Below are 23,095 nucleotides of genomic sequence, written 5' to 3' on the forward strand. Positions count from 1 at the left end.
TGGAAGACTTTAAGCGTACGGAAGGACCTGGAATTATTTTTGCCATTAATTTTATGGCATCAGAATATCCGAACATCAGGGTAAAAGAGATGGTTCAAAGAATAACAGAGAATATCCATCATAATCCTTATTTCACAGAAATATTTTCTATGTGTATCCAGGACTTGTTACCTCCTAATCAATTGGGAAAATGGAAAATTGTAGATCATAACTTGTTTTGGGGAGAGAGTGTAACATCACAGCGTTGGTGTTTATGTCTTCCGAAGGTAATGGAAAACGAACTTATATGGTATGTTCACACAGGGTTTGGACACTTCGGAATCAAAAAATGCATATCTTACATGGATAAATTTTATTATTTCAAGAAGCTAGGACATAAAATAGTATCTTTGATTGGAACCCGTGAAATTTGCCAGAGAGTAATACTCACGCGAAGTACAGAATGTATCCTATTATCCCCAAGTCATTACATGACCTTACAGCAGCAGATTTCTTTGGACCAGTTCCACAAGGAAAAGGAGGAGTATAATATATTTTGGTTATCATAGAATGCTGGTCAAAATATGCTAAACTATATCCTATTAAGCGAGCAAATATGCAGACAGTTATACACTGTTTACAACAATACTTTCTAGAAGTATGTAAACCAAAATGGTTTCTTACAGATAACAGACCACAATTTGTGGGCAACGAATTTAGAGAATTCCTAGCGTGGGAAAGTATTCGACAAGTGTTAATATCCATTTATAACCTGTCATCAAATGCATGTGAACGGGTAATAACGGAAATTGGGAAATTATGTAGTGCATACTGCCATGAAAAGGCTGTGGAACCTCAGTACCAAGTCGATGACCTGGTTCTTATAAAACAACATCTTCCCAGCTTGACTCTGAGGAAAGAGACTCAACTTTTTTCAAAAATATAAGGGACCATCCCGGGTACAAACAGTGGTCCATCCTAAGACGTTATTTTTGGTAGATCCCACAACCGGATTAGAAAAAGGGAAATACAATGTAAAGGATGTAAAATTGTATATCCCCAGGGACATTAACATTCTGAGTTAATGGGCAGAGTGCCAACCCTCGGATCCCAAGTTGTTTCCTGTGTTTCTTCCAAAATAGTTTTCCTGTACCGAATTCCTTTAAAATCTAAAATTATCCTATAACCTTAATGCTTAAAAAAACCGAATATGAACATAAAATAGAGAACAACTTGAAAAGAAGAAGAAGAAGAAAGAAAGTTATGTCTAGACGAAATAAATTTAATAGAGTATTATGTTTGTGGAAAGTATAATATGATGTGACTAACTGAACAATTGTTAGACCGAAGTGTATAGTTTTCTATTTTGTATAGAGTATTTTATACCTTTTATGAGACGTGATATAGATGGGAGGGCTTGTATAAATTTTGAAAGGGGTGGGAATTGTAGTTAAAAACTTGATTTACAAGAACAGATAAATCATGGCTAACACAAAACACACATCACACATTTCAAACAACCCTCACAAGTGAGCCTGATTCTTCTTCATTTGCCATTTCCATAGGGTTGCTTTGATTTCCTTCGGGGACCTCAAAGGGTGAAGGTGGGACAAGGCCGTTCTATAGGAGACGATTTAACACCAAACCTCCTCCGGCATCTCACTCAAGTACCTGAGTGGTAGGGATTCTGGGGAAGGGGGGTGGGAAGGGTTTCCTGTCTTTGGGGCTATCTTCTTTCTCTTCTTCAATCCTAGCAACCATATCGATTTTTTCCTTTCTTATTTCTCATCTTGAGGACCTGTCTATCTTTTCCCTCTTTCCATATTCATAAACTTCTATCACTGCAGTCCTTCCTTATTTCCGTGGGTAATAATAACCTACATCTTGTCTTTAGATAAGAAGGCCAAAGAATCAGACTACACGAACACACATCCAAATATACACAAATATACATACACTTCTACACAAACATTAAATTATATAAGACAAAGCCCGTCACGATGTGAGAACCACCAGTGCTCTAGGGGAAAAGGTGTGTACATAGGGAATTATGCGCACATATATGGGGAGTTATGATTGTTCTAGATTGAATACACATAAGAAGAGGTGCACATACATAACAAACAACTACAAAGTAGTAATGAGTAATGGATAAATAAGAGAGAGGCGTGAGCAAACAAAGAAAACTAAAGTAGGAGTAGAATTAGTCAGGTTGGTCATTAAGCTACGTCAGTGCAATAAAAAATCTGACGAATTGAAGGATAGTGGGGCGTTATATCTATTGAAAGTATAGAAGTTGATAAGTAGAGGAGGACTCTTAGGGAGAAAATGATATATTAAAGAATGACTGCTAAGTTTAAAATATATTTATAGCTTTACCAGAAGATACTTAATTATGGTATACATAAAAATGTATATTAGGGTAACGAACCATGAGGCCTACTCAGAAAAGATAAGGGGGGCGTACAAGGCATTCACTAAGTATAAAGGGCAGATGTACCAACGTGGAGATAGGACGATCTGTGGCCTAAAAAATAGAAATGTTTTGTAAGGGACGTACCTGCCGCCAGAATGGAAAGAGCAAGTGCTCCCATAACGTCAACCCACAAGCAAGGAATAGGTGCTGATCCTAGGAGAAGGGGACAGTATCGTGACAAAAGACACAAATTTTATAGGAATTATTCTGGAAAGTGTAAATTCTATGAACAACTAGCATTATTATGTTTCGTGGAAGTAAATGAGTGTCAAAAGAACACTTTAACTTCACCCACAGTTCCTCCAAGCTACAAACAATGAAAATAGTACATACCAGGAAAAAGATAGTACTAAAGATAAGAATAGAGAAAAAGATTACTCATGTGTCCTAAACACCCGAAATTTACAATTGGGGTGGGGGTGGCGGAAATAAATAAAAATAAATAAACTAATAAATAAATAAAAGAAAGAGAGTCCTCACAATTACTAAATATTAACAAAGCTGACTAAAACAACAAATAAATGCTCATGTTGTAATAAGAAAGTAAAAGAAGAAAAGAGCAGAGAAAAAATAAGCAAAAGATTGTGCAAGAAAGGACAGAAATTGTTACTCAAAGGAAAGATATGTATATAAACGTATGTAAGAAGTGTATACTGTTAAGATATGAAATGTTATTATGATTGATATTATGTGAATATGTATAAAATATTTCGTGTTCGGTCTTGGGGTGGGGGGGGGGGGGAGATATGTAGTGATTTGAGAATTTCTGTGTAAATTCTAGAACCACTGAGCCTTCTACCGTCTCAAACACACGATATTCTAGATATGAATGTGGGATGGTAAAATCCTACCTACTGTGCATCACACGTTTGTGTGTGTGCAGGTTTAAAATTCGTCGCGGGAAGAAAGTATGAGGTACCCTCCACCACGCACCGTATGGTGGATTGCGGATTATGTATGTAGATGTAGGTGTAGAAAGTAGATGTGTTAGTAAGTGTGTATGGAAGAACCATGGGATCTATATGCAGCTTTGTCAGAGTGTATATGCGGACAAGGAAAAAAAATTCCCCGATTTTCTGATTAAAAATACACTTTCTCCCGGTTGAAAACATACTTTTTCCCTGTTAACTGACAGTGTATTTTCTCTCAGAACTGTATAACTTATCAGTCCTTTGAATGGTTATGGCTTTATATACGGCGTAGAATTTCCCGGCGGTTTAGAAAATGAAACACAAGGGAAAAAAGCACGTTTTGGAAAGATCTTTAATGTGCTGCACCATGTACGCTGCATATTTTCGTACTACGGAAGTATAAATCCGCATTCCACCAAACACCGCATGTTACTTTCCGAAGCAATGAAATCGAGATTGTGATGTGCTTTGTAAGCCAGTCATAGCTCATGTCATGTGATCTCACCAGCCGATGACAGCGGGTATTCAGAACTTAGGACATGTGACGTAGTCAGCCAATAGCAACATCACTGTTAAGTAGCGCGAACACACAAACAGAAAAAGCTAATAGTGTTGCTACATGAAAAGTAAAGCTTTCACATATAATATTGGTCTGTAAGATTAATACGCTGCAAGAGAAGCTAAGATTTCACATATAATGTTGGTCCTGTATGCGCGTATTACAGTTTAAGATATATCACACAAATGTGTCAGTAAAATTTTTAATAATGACATAAATGTCTGATCTTCTGGGCTCGAAATTCATCTAAATGGCTCGGCATCAAAGAGTTGATTTTTAAATGAGAGTCAAATGTTCTGTGATTTAAGAAATTCATCGTACACTCTCGCACATAGCTCAACTTGAGTAAAAGGAAATTTACTTTTATAGTAACGCTTTTCAAACCACCATTTGCAATATTTTCCCGTGACCTGTTAAAAATAGGTTTGTTTTTGCAGTTGCCAGAGAGCGCCAGATGACAGGCATCACAGCGCTTGCACAGCTACAATGTCGGCAGAGGACACTCCAAGTGCAATGCAATTTCGTGACCCATACTAAAATGTGCACATTTAAAGCGTATATTTAAAGTGCACATTCATAAGTCCAGATTCCCAGTGAAGCAGGCCATGACCTGATATTAAGCTTTTCAATGTAGTTTTCGGGATGTAAATTTTCTTGGAGTACCAGTACTATGTTATCTCATGTTTGGTTCTTTATTATGGCATAATGCCATACGTGATAGTTGTTGAAAATGTGCACTTGAAATGCAACAAATAGTGTGTGGAATTAAAAACTTCATTTCAAGTATATTGTATGCCTCAGCGGAATAGATTAATAAACGAAAATTTCTTTAGCAAACCGACAAAAAGGAACTTCATTTTTCAGCAAGGCAACTAATGATGGACTGTCAAAGGTGGAAATAAAATAAAATCTGCAACTAACAACACATTTTAGCCCTCCGTAATTGTGTGAATGTATTTTAATTCACTTGATAGCTCCCAGCCACAGAAATCTGTTTTATTTTCATTTGACATGAGAGCAGTACACGAAGAGGAAACAGCAAAAACACTAAATGTAAGCACGGGTCTCGTGGAGACGACGCACTTCCCCACTATAACTCAGACTGCTCTGCGCATCAGCCCCGGATCTACAATATTTCCGAATCGGGGCAATACACCGCCACTCCCTCGAGTGTTTGAGATGTTGTTGTTGTTGTTGTGGTCTTCAGTCCAGAGACTAGTTTGATGCAGCTCTCCGTGCTATGGGCGTCAAAAATTAAAAAAGAAAAAAAAAGATGAATTTTCAAAAATATGTTCATTTTGTAGCGCACATCTTTCTGAAGAGTCTGATGCATTTAACATGTGTGTTCGAGGAAATGTAAGACATGTTATTTGGTCATAAGTGTGCCAAAGTGCAGTGCCACACCTCTTCACACAGCATTGTCCTATCGCATGTCACTGTATTTCACTCTGTGGAATTGAAACGTGTATACTTTGTAAAGGATGCCATCAAACCATATTCAGGACAGTGGAAATTAAAATGTCCTGTGGTGCCTCTCATGCTTACAATTGGGTAGACGTATCAAATATATCACTTCCTGAGGTCTATGGTCCCTTGGAGACTTAATTAACAATGTTTGGACTTTCTCCTTTACTCGTATGTATTAGGAAACCTTCATTCTTACCAAATTTCATGATTTGAGGTTATCAGGAAGTACACTATAGATTTTGATGAGCAAGTTTTCAAGTATCAAAATAAGTGACATAAATGCAGTTGACAGTTAATAAACACAGCATGTTAATGTAACTCCAAAACTTAAATAAATGAAAAATTACCATAACAGATGTGAAATTACACAAAATATGCACTTAAAACTTGAAATTAAAATATTCTGGAAAGTCTTGGAATTCCCAGCACCGGTACCTTGCCAGAACCAATATCGATAACAGACAAGTATCATCGAGATTCTCAATTGCTGGGATACATGAACTACCTATATACATAATTATGTAACAATACAAAATTAAGTTTGTATGGCACTCTTGGTGTGCAAGTCTCACTTGCATTTATCCGGATTTTTTCTGGATTAATGGTACTCTGACAGAGTTTTAAGCCTTTGTCTGTCCATCGATTTGGTTGTGTACTTCCTACTTAAATCACTCTGCACTTGCTTTTCGTACTTTGCTTGTGAGTAATGTAACTATGCCACTTACACATACTTCAGAGTCAGTAAATCCAACTTACAATCACACAAATTAAATTCTTTTACATAAAAATGAGTCACACAGAGAGGGAAAAATTATTTTTAACAATGACTACAAATTTTTGCGTTTCTTCTGTACATAACCAAATCATAATAAAAAGTTATAATTACTTACCTCATTGGATACCTATACAAGAAGCACAATTACTCATAACTTCAGTCATAACATGAGATACACTGAAACTAGCTGTATGTACACGAAAATAAATTAAAACTGTTGTACAATTACATGACCAGTAGTTATTGTTGTCATACAATCAAAAATGGTTCAAATGGCTCTGAGCACTATGGGACTTAACATCTATCGTCATCAGTCCCCTAGAACTTAGAACTACTTAAACCTAACTAACCTAAGAACATCACACAACATCCAGTCATCACGAGGCAGAGAAAATCCCTGACCCCGCCGGGAATCGAACCCGGGCGCGGGAACGCGACCGCACGACCACGAGCTGCGGACGTCATACAATCACAACTGACAATGTGATGAAGTTCATTTGTTCATTGGCTGTCTGGCTGACTAAGTGGCTGACATAACGGTAGTGTGTGTCAATCTCAAATTTCGCCAATTCCTGAATGTTCACAGGGATGACAATTTTGGCCCCTTTGTGACAAGAACTGATGCCACAAATCTCCATCAAACCTTATAGGTTACAATAATTTGTATTTTTCAGCTCACATTCATAACAGCCTAATCTAAAATGTTTGCACTTAAAGCAAATGCAACTAACCTGCTTGACTAGTGACAGGTCGCCGCTGTGGTGCTGCAGGAACTACACGTCGGTAACTTCTGAATCGTGCTGTTGGAACAGGCTGTGGTGGTGCTCCAAGAAAACGAAGATATTTCCGATCAAGGCTAGACGATGGATTTGGTGATGATTCATTTGCAGCAGTACTGGCAATCTTATTGCTGGATGCTTTTTTCAGTGAACCAAATTTTCTTGATTCGACACTGAGAAAGTGAATGTAAATTAAAACAAAGTTCTACTGACCAAGAAATACAACTAAAACATGAAAAATTATAATTATATCTAAAAACAAAGATGATGTGACTTACCAAACGAAAGCGCTGGCAGGTCGATAGACACACAAACATACACAAAAAATTCAAGCTTTCGCAACAAACTGTTGCCTCATCAGGAAAGAGGGAAGGAGAGGGAAAGACGAAAGGATGTGGGTTTTAAGGGAGAGGGTAAGGAGTCATTCCAATCCCGGGAGCGGAAAGACTTACCTTGGGGGAAAAAAAAGGACGGGTATACACTCGCGCGCACACACACACATATCCATCCACACATATACAGACACAAGCAGACATCAGCAGACATGTCTGCTTGTGTCTGTATATGTGCGGATGGATGGATGTGTGTGTGTGTGTGTGTGTGTGTGTGTGTGTGCGCGCGCGCGAGTGTATACCCGTCCTTTTTCCCCCCTAAGGTAAGTCTTTCCGCTCCCGGGATTGGAATGACTCCTTACCCTCTCCCTTAAAACCCACATCCTTTCGTCTTTCCCTCTCCTTCCCTCTTTCCTGATGAGGCAACAGTTTGTTGCGAAAGCTTGAATTTTGTGTGTATGTTTGTGTGTCTGTCGACCTGCCAGCACTTTCATTTGGTAAGTCACATCATCTTTGTTTTTAGATATATTTTTCCCACGTGGAATGTTTCCCTCTATTATATTAAAAATTATAATTAATTTCACGAAGAGGAAAAATCATCTGACAAAGATAAAAAACTGAGACAGAATTCCTGGTCAGTATTTCCTTTGAGGAAACAAAACTTTTAGTGCACTGATACACACACTTCAAGATACATCAAACTATCCTAGTTTTCATTATAATGATATGAATATAATAGAGGGAAACATTCCACGCAGGAAAAATATATCTAAAAACAAAGATGATGTGACTTACCATACGAAAGCGCTGGCAGGTCGGTAGACACACAAACAAACACAATCATACACACAAAATTGTAGCTTTCACAGCCAACTGTTGCTTCATCAGGAAAGAGGGAAGGAGAGGGAAAGACAAAAGGATGTGGGTTTTAAGGGAGAGGGTAAGAAGTCATTCCAATCCTGGGAGTGGAAAGACTTACCTTAGGGGGAAAAAAGGACAGGTATACACTCGCACATACACCCATATCCAACCACACATACACAGACACAAGCCAGGCTGACTGGATCCTCCAAGCCATGCAGCAAATCTTCGAGATTTGGGACTGGAGTGATTGCTGTCCTGGTCCATTGGTAGCTTGTGTCTGTGTATGTGTGGTTGGATAAGGGTGTGTGTGCGAGTGTATACCTGTCCTTTTTTCCCCCCTAAGGTAAGTCTTTCCGCTCCCGGGATTGGAATGACTCCTTACCCTCTCCCTTAAAACCCACATCCTTTCGTCTTTCCCTCTCCTTCCCTCTTTCCTGATGAAGCAACAGTTGGTTGCAAAAGCTAGAATTTTGTGTGTATGACTGTGTTTGTTTGTGTGTCTATCAACCTGCCAGCGCTTTCGTATGGTAAGTCACATCATCTTTGTTTTTAGATATATCCTAGTTTTCAGAAATAAAAAGTTTCTTCCTTGTGGAGGAAGGAGGGCCAGCATGGGAAAGTCAAACAAACATCCCAGAATGAGAGGAGCTCATCTGCTGTTATAATTCTACAAGCTGGGACAGTTTCATGTACTTTTATATGCGTATATCAGAAGTACTAAAAATTTTGTTTCCTGAAGGTAATTATTGACCACCAATCCTTCCTCAATTTTAAACAGCTGAGCCAAATGGAACACATCTGGAAACAACTGGGTACCAAATCTGTGCCTACAAACCACTGGCCTATAATTTAAAGGTATTGTGTGATGTGGGCACAGACGTCTGGTACGATGTACCTCCAGAAGAGTGTGTGTGTGTGTGTGTGTGTGTGTGTGTGTGTGTGTGTGTGTGTGTGTGTGTGTGTGTGTGCACACAATTTACTAAATTTGTTACACATGGTTACGATGTGACCAGAAAGATTATTGTAATACATCTGTCCCAGGAACTTCGACTCCTCTATTTTCAACGATGCTATCAACACCTCTCAGATCTATGGCTCCCAAGAAATACAAGTGCCAGCAACAGCAGAGAAGTTTGTCTTCAAAGATAATCAATCCGACTAAACAGTCAGTACGAGTTTTGCACCCACAACATTTAAGATTTAATTTTTGAGTATGATAGGTGACAACAATCAAAACAATGGGGAAGTCACCATCTTTGACCGGTTATTGTACCAGGTGACAAATACAATACCTAATTTTTCCTGAGTCTTCTCCAGTTGAGGAAGTTGTAATGGCATTCTGCGGTGATCCAGGCTGACTGGATCCTCCAAGCCATGCAGCAAATCTTCGAGATTTGGGACTGGAGTGATTGCTGTCCTGGTCCATTGGTAGCGGTGTCAGTGGATCTTCTTCTTCTGTTTCACTAAAGACAACTGCAAAAGAAATATGTTAAGATCTTTGTTTCATAAACACAGTTACTTGTTTTCATCGGATAATGGTAGTGCCTAACACTCAATGACATGTGGATTTAACAGTTTTTATTGACCTTCAGATGTAACAGGGCATGTAGGAAAACAAATTTTGATCATGAACTGGATATACATGGTGAACCAGAAACTCCGCTGACAAACTTTCAGCAATTGTTCAGGGATACCTTCTGAGTATTTTGGTGTAAGGGATCATGGTCTCCAGTGGGTCATTACAGAGTTATTGCATTTCATTTGGTTTTTTGTTGCAGTTAGCTTTGCATCTGTACTGCACTGAAAATAGTGCACAACAGCGCAAATTTCAATGCTATGTCGTTATATGGTGGCTTGCAGAGTATGTATGTAGTTGTAGATGTCTTCTTTAGAAAACAAAAACTGTTCCTTTCACTCATGGTAACTCATGTCGTCAACACAAATGTTGACTTTACTCTTCACCCTCAGACTAACACTCAATACTGCTTGGCTCTGTCTCAGGCTTGCTTTCTCGGCAGTGTTAGTTATACATTACACCTGAAATGTTTGTCAGCGGAGTTCCGGTTCAGCCTAAATAATTTCCACTGGAAGACTATTACGTTGCATCAAACTTTTATTTAAGATGAAACAAAGAGGCAAAGATGGTAGCAAGAAAAAGATAAAAAATATATGTTGAGGACTATCTACAACACAATTTCTGGTTTCATGCAACATGTCAAATAGTGGAGAGGTAGGGGTGGGGTGGTGGTGAAGGTGGAGATCACGGTTTGGGGGGGGGGGGGAGGAGGGGGGAGAAACTATTATGACACTGATTCACAACTAGTGTGCTTCATGTTGCAACAGATGGGAAGGTAAAACTGCTTATTGTTGGATTGTAGTGACCATTTAAAAACAAAATGTGAAGTCAATTCCGTAATACAGTTATTAGTTGCAAATAATCTCAAAACAGCTAAATTTTGTCATGAAAGTTGTGCTCTATTGGATGAAAGGAGCAAAAGTGCTGTGCCTACATTGTTTCACTGTTTTAAGAATGGAATGAAGAATATTCATGATGGCGACAGAAGTGAGTAGGTGTTTGCAGCCAGCAATTAAGTGGCAGGGAAAACTGGTGAAACAATTCATGAAAACTATAATTTAACTATGTCTCAACTCTCCACAGGTGTGTCAGAGCATGACTAAATGAATAAACTGCCAGAAGTTCTGTGCTCAATGAGTTCCAAAACTCCTTCCTGAGAACCACAAAACACAATGGATGACTGTTTATCTGATCGTTAAGTCCATTGTTTAACATATTAAGAATGCCTACTGAAAATTGTGACTAGCAATGGCACATGGATTTCCTATGCTAACAAACAGAACAAAACAGCAGTCTGTGATGTGGGGCTGGTACTGTAATGTCAATCAAAGAAATCAACATCTGCCAAAAATAGTCAGTCACAAAGGTTATGGACTAACGTTTTTTGGGCAGGGATGTTAAAAAATTTAGTTTTTGGATATTATAAAAGATGAAATGACAAATTCTTATTTGTTTTGTAAAACATTACAAAACCTGAGAAGGTTTGGCCAAATGAAGAATTATGTTTATATGCAATTCAATACTTGGGCACACACTTTTCCAGCAAATGCAATACCCCGTTGCATCTGTTCAAACAGGGTATTTTTAAAATTCACCCTGCAGAGCATACTTAGCGCCAAGTGATTTCTACTACTTTCCTCACATGAAAAGTGGCTTATCTTCAAACAGTTTATCTTTGAGGATGACCTTCTAGACACTTATGAGCTTTCTGCATCTTCAAGTGGCAGAATTTTATACACAGGGAATTTGCCCACTAGTTGAATTGCAAAACCATCTTTTTCTAATAATTTTCTGTACTCCAATATTATTTTAATAACCTAATGGAGGATATGTATATTTTTTAAGTGAATTCATTATTGATTTAAACAAGTTACTCTTGTTGAAGCAACCAATGTAAAAAAATTTCTGGTATGTCGGAAGAAAAATAGTTTTGTAATCTCCATATAAATATGGCAAAGATTATCAAAATCATACATATGAAGATAGTATCTGTTCTTTCGGACGTGTCCAAATGAACAGATACTATCTTCATATACATATGGCTCACCGGCCATTTGACCATCTTCTTCTGTGTGGATGCACGAACTGGGGAATCGGCAGTAAAGCCATGACTAATGAGTGTGACGGGCAGGGGCACTATGAATATAGTGTGGGATAATAAGTTGCGAATGTGGGTCTCACGGGAGGTGTGTCAGAGATAAGTCCCTGCAGTTGCACTATCCTCTGTATCCTCAGTAGCTCAGATGGATAGAGCGTCTGCCATGTAAGCAGGAGATCCCAGGTTCGAGTCCCAGTCGGGGCACACATTTTCAACTGTCCCCGTTCACTTATATCAATGCCTGTATGCAACTAAGGGTATTCGTTTCATTGTAACTTATCAAAATTGTTGGAGGAAATATACATTACATAACATTTTAAATGTAAAAATGGAGTAAGTTCACCCACAATTTTCACTGACGGAACAGAACTCAAAACATTTGTGTCTACAACTATTAACTGGCAGACCACAATTACATACTTTAAAGAACTGGTGCCACTCATGTCTGTGGTTTCTGTGCATCTATTAACCAATGTAATTTTGAAATAAATATTGAAGAGTGGCACATGTTTTTCTGAAGTGCCATCTAACCCTTTGACTTCATGTACACAAAAGTAAGTTCCTTGTTTTGTGAACTGACTGTAATGAAACAATGTCCACTACCTCAACACAAGAGAAAAGAGCGTTGTTGGCTGGGCTGCCCCACCTGGGGTCAATTGGCCACCTGGTGCAAGTCTTTATCTGACACCTGTTTGGGGAATTGCGTGTCTCTGTGATCAAGATGAGATAAAATGATGAGGACAACCTGAAAGCCAGCCCGAGTGAAGAAAATCTCCAACCCTGGAACTTGCAATCTAGAGGCTAACCACCAGACCAGTAGCTGCGAACAAGTCTGACTCAAAAGAAATGAGACTTATGGAGTAAATTTGTGTACTTATCAAATTTCTAGCAAGGATTTTCAAGTCAGAGACATTTGTATGTTGCTTGTTTTCATCCATTTCTTCCACCGCTCAAAATATTTCTCCATATTGTTTTCCTGAGGTTGCATAGGGGGCTCAAGAACACAACTGTAGTAAACTGCTTGTCCATTGCTACAGAGTTGGTAAATTTTAATGAAACATGTCACAGAGACAGGACACAGTTAAAGGCTGAAAAGGTTGCACACTAATATGTTATGACAAGTAGTTCCTTGATGTTGTAAGCAGTCTTGTTTCTTTTGTTTTGAGGCAGGACAAGTTAAACTGTAGCTCTAATGAATACGCAAGATAAAATTCTAGCAAAGCCTGTGCCTTAGTTGTTGTATGTGCAGGCTAAAATATTCAAGAACTTAATTGAAAGTACATAAGTTTTATAGGGTAAGTACAGATAAAGTAATACTGTTACACATACATAAAAAGAATCTGAGAGCCTACAGTGGACACTGAAATTGCTTTAGCATTCAGAAATTACAATAAGGCTGTGGACACATCTATGACAAAACTAAAATCGTCTCATACGTTCAATGGCCAGTAAAAGAAGGAAAGGGGTGGAGGAGGGAAATTACACCGCTTATCATGAGAATGAACTGTATACAATCTTAAAATTTGTACTTTATACAAACAAACCTTCCGGTTCCTGCGATGAATCACTGACAACTGTGGCAGCACTTATGCAGTCCAACCAGCCTGATAACTCATCTTCTGACTCCACTGCAAAGTAAAACACAGTACCTGGAAACAGGAAGCACACACCTGAGACACAGGCAAAGGCATCAGATGATATTGAAAATTTCTGTATTAAGTATCTGGAAAGAACTAGTAAAAATAAAATAAAATAAAATAATAATAATAATAATAATAATACTAATAATATCTCAACAGGAGTTTCATTATCAATAATGCAGTTCTCACAGTCCCTGAAGTACATAGTCCATCCCACAGAGAAGGTGACTGATTTTATATTCACAGAACCACTACTTCCACCTGTGATGTGATGCAGAGTGTTTCAACTACCTGCCGCCTTAGTATATTTTGAACCTCAGTTGTGAAAAGAGCAATGGAGTAATATGCAAACTTTAAGGTTTGTTTCAAATTCAAAGTGGGCAAGAGTGCCACGGAAACTTTTGAAATAATACAATGTGTTTATGGTAATTAAGCAATGAGTCATAAAAACATTTTTAAGTGTTATGCAAGACTTTGCGATGGTCGAGAGAGCATTGAATGTGAGCAACGTCCAAGAACATCAGTGACAGTTTGAGTCAAAGAAAATGTTGAAAAAGTGGTTGAAATTCTTTGAAATGATTGTTGAGCATCTACCAGGTTAATTCAGAAGCTCACTGGAATTACTAAATCAACCGTCCATCACATTCTGACTGAAAATATAGGCAAAAAGAACATCTGTTGTCGCTTTGTACCCCACTCGCTCATGGACGATCAAAAACACTGCACAGAAATGAAACAATTTGCTGATGGGGATCCAGACTTCTTGTCGTGAATCATAACAGGTGATGCAACATGGTGTCTTTAGCATGAGGCACTTACAAAGTGCTAGAGCTTGGAATGGCAAGGACCAGAATCTCCGAAACCGAAAAAAAGTCTGAACGCAGAAAAGCCATGCAAGACACTGCTCACAGTCTTCTTTGATTCCAAAGGAATTGTCCCTAAAGAATTCACTTCAGAAGATCAAATGGTGTACACACATTATTACTTGGGAATTCTAACTCGTTTACAAGTGAGGACTGTTTGGGCGAGGCCTGAATACTGCAACCAAGGAACATGGTGTTTGTTGCATGATAATACTCCAGCACACTGAAGTACGATCATACATCATTTCTTGGCCTCCAAAAAGGTATCACTGCACTTTACCACCCGCCTTATTCGTCAGATTTGGCTCTGTGCGACTTCTGGCTGTTTCTCAAACTGAAAATGGGGGGTGAAAGGATGGCTTTTCGACAAGATTTCCGATATCCAGATGGCTATGACAATAGTCCTGAAGGCAATTCGAATTGTTGACTATCAGAATTGTTTTGAACATTTTTTCCAACACTTACAGTTGTGTATTGACTCACAAGGAGACTATTTTGAATAAAAAAGGCATGTACACTACGAACAACCAATGTCTTATTTTATTTCACATCAGTTACCTTTTCTGTGGGATGGGCTGTGATAATGATTATGGTGGTGATGGAACAAGAAAATATGGGAAAATATTGGCAGGCATTACAAAATTACTGAACAACTATTATTGTAGTAATTAACAAAGCCTTCTACAGTATTAAAACAATTTGATTCCCATTTGTATGTGAGACAACCTGTTGGTGTCAGTTTCTTACTTGAAGAACAATTTGTTGATCGCTTTAACTGTAACAATATCTGTGGTAAAACAGAAAGATATATTGTTCAATTTTGAAGGTAATATTATAACCATTAAACCTTAGAGTAAAAAAAAAAGTGATCCACTTGAAGTGCACTCATAAATCTAAAAAATCTAAATTATCAGATGCAGCTGATATGCAAACTCCAAACCTTGGCTTTAAACACTATATGGTGTGATTCTGTGAACAAAGGCTTTAATAATCTCTTATGAAGTTCTTATCATCAAGATGCTTAAACCACACAAAAGATGTAGTTAAATTATAAATTGCCCTTTGTGTAATGGTACGAGTACTGCTATACTCTACAATCAATTATAGTAGTGTTGTTTCCTCCCTCACCCTCACCCAACAGTTTACATGCAAAATAGCTGTTATGTCATCACAAGAACACACATAGGGGAAAAGAGAAAAAAGGACATAAAAACTACAACAGATCTGATGAAAATACCTATTAACAGAAATTCAAATATGAGAAGCCAAACTATCAATGTTTGAAACTTATATCCTGCAGATGGCATCTTCTTTGCATGCTGTACCATAAATTCATCAAATTAGCCACCATGGCTCCCCATAGACACAGCAAAATCTCAAAGATGATATTCTTACCAAACAATTCACGCACAAATGTCATTTATTGCCTTACATGCAAGATATTCCCAAATCAAAACTGGCAAGGCTGTGAAAATTGTGTAATGAATATTCAAAAGAAGATTACCACCTCAACATGAGTGACCTGAAATAACAGTTGATGTGATCTCTCCATTTCAGTGGGAATAATGTCCAGTAACCTCTGTGCTGAACAAAACACTACACAGTCACTTGAGAGCTATGTAATGGGTATTAATGAACTGTAGTAGGGCCGTTTTCTGCCAGGAATGATATTTATACTTGTTCATTCACTCTGGAGGGAGGTACACTTCTCATTTGATATACACAACGTGGGCAAAAATTCACTGTCCTCATTTATGTTCATTTTCACTAGTTGACAAAATGCTAATTGCAGCCAGAGTTTGTGCTTCAGAATTCACATGATCTGCAAGTTGTACACATGAAAGTTTAAATAAATATGGAGAATTCAGCAAATGCACTCTTGAGACAACCTGACAGCAGCTGGCAACTTATGAAGCGAAAGCTTTATGCTCCATAACAAAGAGCCTTGAAATTCTGTGTTTTAAATGGATTTGAAATAATATAATCTCTTCACAATTTGTAATCAACATTTTTACAGATATTTGAAGGGGACTCAATTGTGATAACTGGAAAAGCCTGTACTGACTCTAATAAACTTCCAAGCCATCACTGGGTTTGTAAAATGTGTGTTTCTAAGTAACTACAGCCATGGGATCCCACAGAAATTTTTCCAGGGCATCAAGATTCTAAAATAGCAGTTATTGATATAAATGAGTTTTCAGTTTACAGTCATGTCATGCTTCAGAACAAAATTTATAATTATTTACTTTATTTCAGAGAATTGATTGTTATCCTTTTAAAATATGAATAAAAATTCTGTATATAGATCAGAGGGCAAGTCTGGTAGGCAACATTATTAATGTACACTCCTCTACTGCATTTATCATTTTGTAATGTATCAACAATACATCTGTTTGTCCAAGGTAAAATTAGGTGTTAAACAGTAACAACTATAATGGGCATGTGTGCTGTGTATGTAAATCAACTCTAATAAACCTAGTCTTTATTTTTCGGCACAAAATTTCTTTGAAATACAAGGAGCTAATACAATACAATGATGGGTAACTAATACAAGGCTGGAACAAGAGGTAACCTCCTCAGTGTATCTATAAATGCTCTTCTCCTATTAAGAGATCTGGTAACTGCTCTGTCCCAAGAAACAAAAATCCTTACACAATATTACATGAAATGAGACAGATCTGTCTTCCACTGGAACTGCTGTAAACCAAAAAAAAACTTGACACTAGAACAAACTCTGACCCAGATATCTGAGATTCTCTGCAAAAGCAATGATAATTAATCCTTCAAAGCTCATATTAAACCATTTATGTACATCTACTACTGTTTGCTTCCTCTGTAAATACCGACAACCTATATAAATATATCTCTGTAATATATCTAAAAACAAAGATGATGTGACTTACCGAACGAAAGCGCTGGCAGGTCGATAGACACACAAACAAACACAAACACACACACAAAATTCAAGCTTTCGCAACAAACTGTTGCCTCATCAGGAAAGACGAAAGGATGTGGGTTTTAAGGGAGAGGGTAAGGAGTCATTCCAATCCCAGGAGCGGAAAGACTTACCTTAGGGGGAAAAAGGACGGGTATACACTCGCACACACACACATATCCATCCACATGGATATGTAAAAGAAGAAATAGATATATTTTTCCCACGTGGGAATTTATATATATACCAAATGAAAGTGCTGGCAGGTCGACACACACACACACACACACACACACACACACACACACACACACACATATATATATATATATATATATTGATTTTCATTACCTCAAGGTGGTGTTGAATTCTTGCAAAACTAAGTTTTTGATGTAATAACATAGGCGAGGAAAAAAAAATGAACACAGAACTGGTTCAAATGCATGCAAAAGTATATAAATTTTAAAGAAAAGCTTTTGAGAAATAATAAAACAATTTACATTAATTTTTTTCATTACTTCTGAAGAAACTTCAAAGTGGCTTGTGTAGTATAAAAGCCACTATTCATTGTTTGTAGGTGACACCTGAGTAACAGTTACAGCAATGCTTGCCTGTATGGTATATCTTGAAAGCAAAGCTCTTCGATTTAACCTCTGTAGCAGGTGCTGCAGTAAATCCCGGTAATGACACCATGATATCCGCATGTGCTGCTTCACGTGAACGGAAGCCGTAAAAGACCGGTGCTCGGAGCACACACCAAGCCCGCACCCATGCAGCACCAGCACCTCCTTGCCGGCACCGACGGACCAGCCATCCTGATTTTTCAGCACCCACAGTAGCCTCAGCTGCTGGTATGTTGCGACGTCCTAGTAACAATTTTAGTGAATGAAGAACATCTTAAGAGTCAATATGAGACTTCATTTCCATTTGTTGATAGAAATGAGCCCTACTGGGAAACAAGTGACTTTCTCCTAACCATTACTATTTACAAAATTTCTGGCCACTTAAATTCAACAAGTAAACTCAAAATTTATGTATCACAGATCCATAATTTTCTCCTCCTCAAATATAATAAACTAGACCTGAAGTCTACTACTGACTTATTCAACATAATTTATTATTCTAAATAATTTAGGAATAAAGGTACGAATTTACCGAATAGCATAGGCAGACGGACAGAAGGACGGACGGACGGACGGACGGACGGACAGACGCGCGCACACACACACACACACACGCACACACGCACACACACCTGTACAGCCCCATTGTGCCATCTGAATGCCCAATGCTGAGCCTGCAGTTCGGCAAGTAGACTCGCGTGAGGGGTTATATCGGATGGAGTAGGTGAGGGGAGAAATGAGGCGGGAAGTGACAAAAAGGAGAGGATTTTATAGCCAACATTTGAACAAGACATTTAGTGAGGCAAGACGTCAAGTTTTTGACAATGGTAGCATTGATAGCATACATGTGTAAACAAGATAAAAGATATATATAAAAACAAAGATGATGTGACTTACCAAACGAAAGCGCTGGCAGGTCGATACACACACAAACAAACACAAACATATATATATTTTTCCCACGAGGAAGTTTCCCTCTATTATATTCAAGATAAAAGATACATATTCAGATGAATGCGCAGCTTACTGTTGCAGCACCTTTAATACAGACACTAATGAAAAAAGGAACCCACTCACGCACTCCAAAAGTAGCATTACGCTAGCAAGTAAGACAGCAAAAATGTTAAAATGACTAATTATTGTAAAATTTAGCATGCTCACTTTAGAATCCAACATGACAAACCAGCTACATTTATTTTTGACTAGGCCCTCTATAATTTTTGACCCAGGTGGCAAATATATTTTTCCAAACAAACAACATAAAGAGATGTGGAAAACTGAATAGCTGCTGAGCAAAGGTAACAAATGGAGTTGTATATACACTACAGCTAAATTAATATAATCATCAAAAAGTTTTAACTTCTTACAAGTCAACTATGAAATTGGACAATATCAAGTTAAAAATGGTTTACTCACTTGACAACAACAAATTCCTCTTTTTCTGTGTTCTTGGACTAAGCAGGGGCAGAGGTATACGGGGCTTTGTTGGAGGTGCTGGTTCAGATGGTGTATTTGAAGAGTGAGTATTTTGCAGTGGAAGTGTCTGTGTTCTTTCGGTATTACTGCTTGAAGGTACAGACTGAGCACCTGGAGGAAGAGGAATGATGTCTCTTGCATTAGCTGTGGTATGCTCCACAGTGACAGCGGCAGAAGATGAAGGTTCGGTGCTGTTTCCTACTTCTGACATTTCCGATCTGCTAGAGGAGGGAGAAACATTTTGTTAATCAACTGATCCAGAAAAATATACCAAAATGTAAGGATAAAATACTTATTTTACAAAGATGTTTATTATAACCTTACTTTTGGAAGACAGTAACCCAAAATACCAAATACAAAGTGCACATGCAAGCAAGTAACAAAAACAAACAGTCTACACAAAGTTAACTATCGTAAGTCATAACACTCCTAAAAGAAAGTGGTATAAATTTAGAAAATTTGACAAATATTATATTGTATGTGAAACCAGCAAGCATTATTAGGCAAGAGGCCTTCCTCTAGTATCAGATACCTGTGACATCCCAAATAAGCAACAGAAACAATAATTAACAGACACTACAGAAAATGTATAGGAGTTCTGAAATGTTATAGTTAAAAATTTTATACTTAAGAGGTGAAGTTCCTCAGCCATTGTAAATAAAATGAGGCAATGAGTACAGCAACTGGTCACTTTTACATGAAGCTGATTTCTGCTAATACCACACCACTTTCATGTGACAAAGCTTACCAGAAGGTGCACATTTTCATTACGCAATGAAATTTATGTACTGGAGGGTGCTAGCACTGAACTTGAGGCTATAACAAAATATTTCAGTGCAGCACAGCGCTGAATGGATAAATACACAATGAAAATAATTCTGAAAGTAGTGTAGACAAATTACTTTCAAGTGGACTCATGTCAGTTTAAAGACTGTGTACCACAGTAGATAGTTCGATTGAAGAGGAATGGGAATCTCTAAAATGGACAATCACAGAAGTTGGACAGAAAAACACAGGTACAAGGGAGGTAACAGCAAAGAAACCTCAGGTAAAAGAGGATATATTTCAGATGATCAATGAAAGAAGAAATTACAAAAATGTTCACGGTAATTCAGTCACTTGGGAATGGGACGTGCAGGATGCCAAGGCAAAATGGCTGCTTAAAAAAATGTAAAGAAATAAAAGAAGAAATGGTCATCGGAAGGACTGATTTGGCACATAGAAAACTCAAAACAGCCATCTCTAAAATTAAAGGCAAGGGCACCAACAATAAAGTGCAATGAGAATTCCATTGTGAAGTGCAGAAGTGAGAGTAGGTATGGGGAAAGGTCTCTACAAGGAGTAGGACTCGTCTGATGACGTGACTGAGGATGAAATGAGAGTCAACATGGAACACACGGAGGATCCAATCTAATAAGGCAGAAGGGATAGATAATAATTTTGAAAATCACTGGAGGAAGTGGCAACCAAATGTCTACTGAAGTCAGTGCGATGAATCTGTAAGTATGGAAACATACCACCAGACTTTAGGAAAAATACCAACCACACAACCCCAAATCTTGCAAGAGCAGCTATCACACAATCAGCTTAACTATCATGCACCGAAGTAAAATAACATACAAAAAAATTGAAAAGAAAATCATTAGTCTGTTCAATGACAATCAGTTTGGTTTTCAGAAAGATAAGGGCACCAAAGAGGCATTCTAACACTGTGATTAATAATGGAAGTAAGACTAAAAAAATCAAGACACATTCATAGGATTTATGGATCTGGAAAATACACAATATGTTTGAGAACCAAGAGGGAACAATAAGAATGTAACAAGAATGAAGGAATCAGATTAAAAAGGGTGCAAGACAGGGAAGTAGTCTTTAACCACTAGTGTTCCAGCTATACTGAAGAAGCAGTGATGGAATTAAAATAAAGGTCCAAATGTGGGCCTAAAATTCAGGATGAGAAGATATCTATGGTAAGATTTGCTGATGACATGGTTTTTATCAGTAAAGTTACAAAGAATTACATGACATATTGAATGGCAAGAACAGTTTACTGAATTCACATTATTATTTGAGAGTACACTGAAGAAAGATAAAGAGTTGTGAGGAGCAGCAGAAATGAGGTTAGTGATGAACTTAACATCAAAACTGAGGACCAACAAGTAGACGAAGTTAAGGAATTCTGCTACCTTAGAAGTATAACAAAACTTGCGGAACGAAGCAAGGACATAAAAAGCATGTTAGTGCAGGTAAATTTTTTGGCCCACATTTGGACCTTTCTTTTATTTCCATCACAGGTTGAGGGAATTCTGCCAGCATCAAATATCAGCCTTAAACTGAGGAAGAAATATCTGAGAATGCATGTGTGTGGCACAGCATTGTATCGCAGTTAACCATGGACTGTGGGAAAACCGGAAAGAAAGGGAACTGAAATGTTTGACTTGCAGTGCTCTAGAGGGATGCTGAAAATAGGTAAACTGATAAAAAAAATGACTGTCACATCCCCCCCCCCCCCCCCCCCCCCATGCTTCATTTAGGCAACCACAGCCCGAGAAAATGCAAGAGATTGTGCTATTTGCAAAGATTCTGTAAAGGCGAGAGTTTCACAGAGGGAAGCCTTCTGGTGCACTTCTTTGTCCAGAGCTAAACAGATTATTGCATCACACACCATGGAGTCTGCATAAGAGTCATTACGGGTATCAGTAATGAACTGACACTTATGGCAAAGGCTGTGAAGTTTGGCTGCCCAAGCCCTATATGACTGGTTTGGTTTCATGCGGCATCAGTAGAATTCAACTCGTGCTGCTATGACCAGCGTTCATTTATGATGGTAGTTGGACAATAAACTGCACATCTGATCAAAGGTAAGAACTACTGGTTCTTGTAATGGGCAAGATGACACAGTAATTGATACACTTTAGGTGGAATAAACGAGAGGAATAGGGCTATGCACAAATTCAGGTCTGTGACACAAAGCTGAAAAATGCTGTCTTGAGTCTTTTTTCATAAGCTTCCTAATTCTCAGCTGAATCATCATACAGAGGAAAAGTGGGTGGATAGACTGGTGGAATGGTACCCTGTCTGTCAATGGAAGCTGACAAAGTGGTCACTTGCAAAGTGAGCTGTTCATTCAGAGATGGTAGCATGGCGTCCATAATGACTAAACCTGATGTAACCACACTGAAAGATTGCACATGTGGAAACCCTTCCAAACTCAATCGGCAATACATGAAACTGATCCAAGTAACACAAATATGGCTTTATTCACAAATCGCTGAATAACAATGTAAACTACAAACTAAAAGAACATAGTGAGTACAAGTAAGTGCTGCTCCGCACATGTATATGTGTGAGCCACCAGAAGACAGCGTGGGAAAGACCACGTCGTGTGCATGCTTCCTACAGGCAGCTTCTAACGGTCAGCCCACACTGATACAGTTGGTGGTTGATTTAAGTACACTCATGCGGCGACACTGCACTCTGAGCACTCACATCCACATACACTAGTAGCACGATACACAAGGAAATTCTCTGCAGGACTGGTGAAAAAAGAAAAATTTGGAAAACACAGACAAGAAAAAGGGACAGGATGGTAGGTTGTGCGTTAAGACTTGGGCAACAACTTCCATGGTAGGGCAGAGTACGCACTTTGAGGATAGTGAACCTAGGAACACATGGTGTTTGGGTGTTTCAATCTAGTGACCAATTTTACAATCTCAAGAACCAATGCACACAGAGATGGTCA

At 38.2% G+C, this 23,095-nt stretch overlaps 1 protein-coding gene across 4 annotated transcripts in view; it reads right to left on the minus strand.

The window, feature by feature from the left end:
* LOC126204418 (connector enhancer of kinase suppressor of ras 2) overlaps positions 1-23,095 on the minus strand; it is a 136,817-nt gene that overhangs the window by 61,263 nt on the left and 52,459 nt on the right. For 3 of the 4 annotated variants that reach the window (XM_049938804.1, XM_049938801.1, XM_049938803.1), the window contains exons 9-13: positions 19,294-19,574; positions 17,866-18,120; positions 13,361-13,465; positions 9,435-9,615; positions 6,899-7,119 (exon numbers count right to left, since the gene is read on the minus strand). In XM_049938804.1, the coding sequence (XP_049794761.1) occupies positions 6,899-7,119; positions 9,435-9,615; positions 13,361-13,465; positions 17,866-18,120; positions 19,294-19,574 (1,043 nt within the window). The remainder of the gene's footprint in view (positions 1-6,898; positions 7,120-9,434; positions 9,616-13,360; positions 13,466-17,865; positions 18,121-19,293; positions 19,575-23,095) is intronic. The other variant, XM_049938802.1, reaches the window with a different exon arrangement.

The sequence above is a fragment of the Schistocerca nitens genome, chromosome 9 (assembly GCF_023898315.1).
Source record: "Schistocerca nitens isolate TAMUIC-IGC-003100 chromosome 9, iqSchNite1.1, whole genome shotgun sequence".
Taxonomy (NCBI): domain Eukaryota; kingdom Metazoa; phylum Arthropoda; class Insecta; order Orthoptera; family Acrididae; genus Schistocerca; species Schistocerca nitens.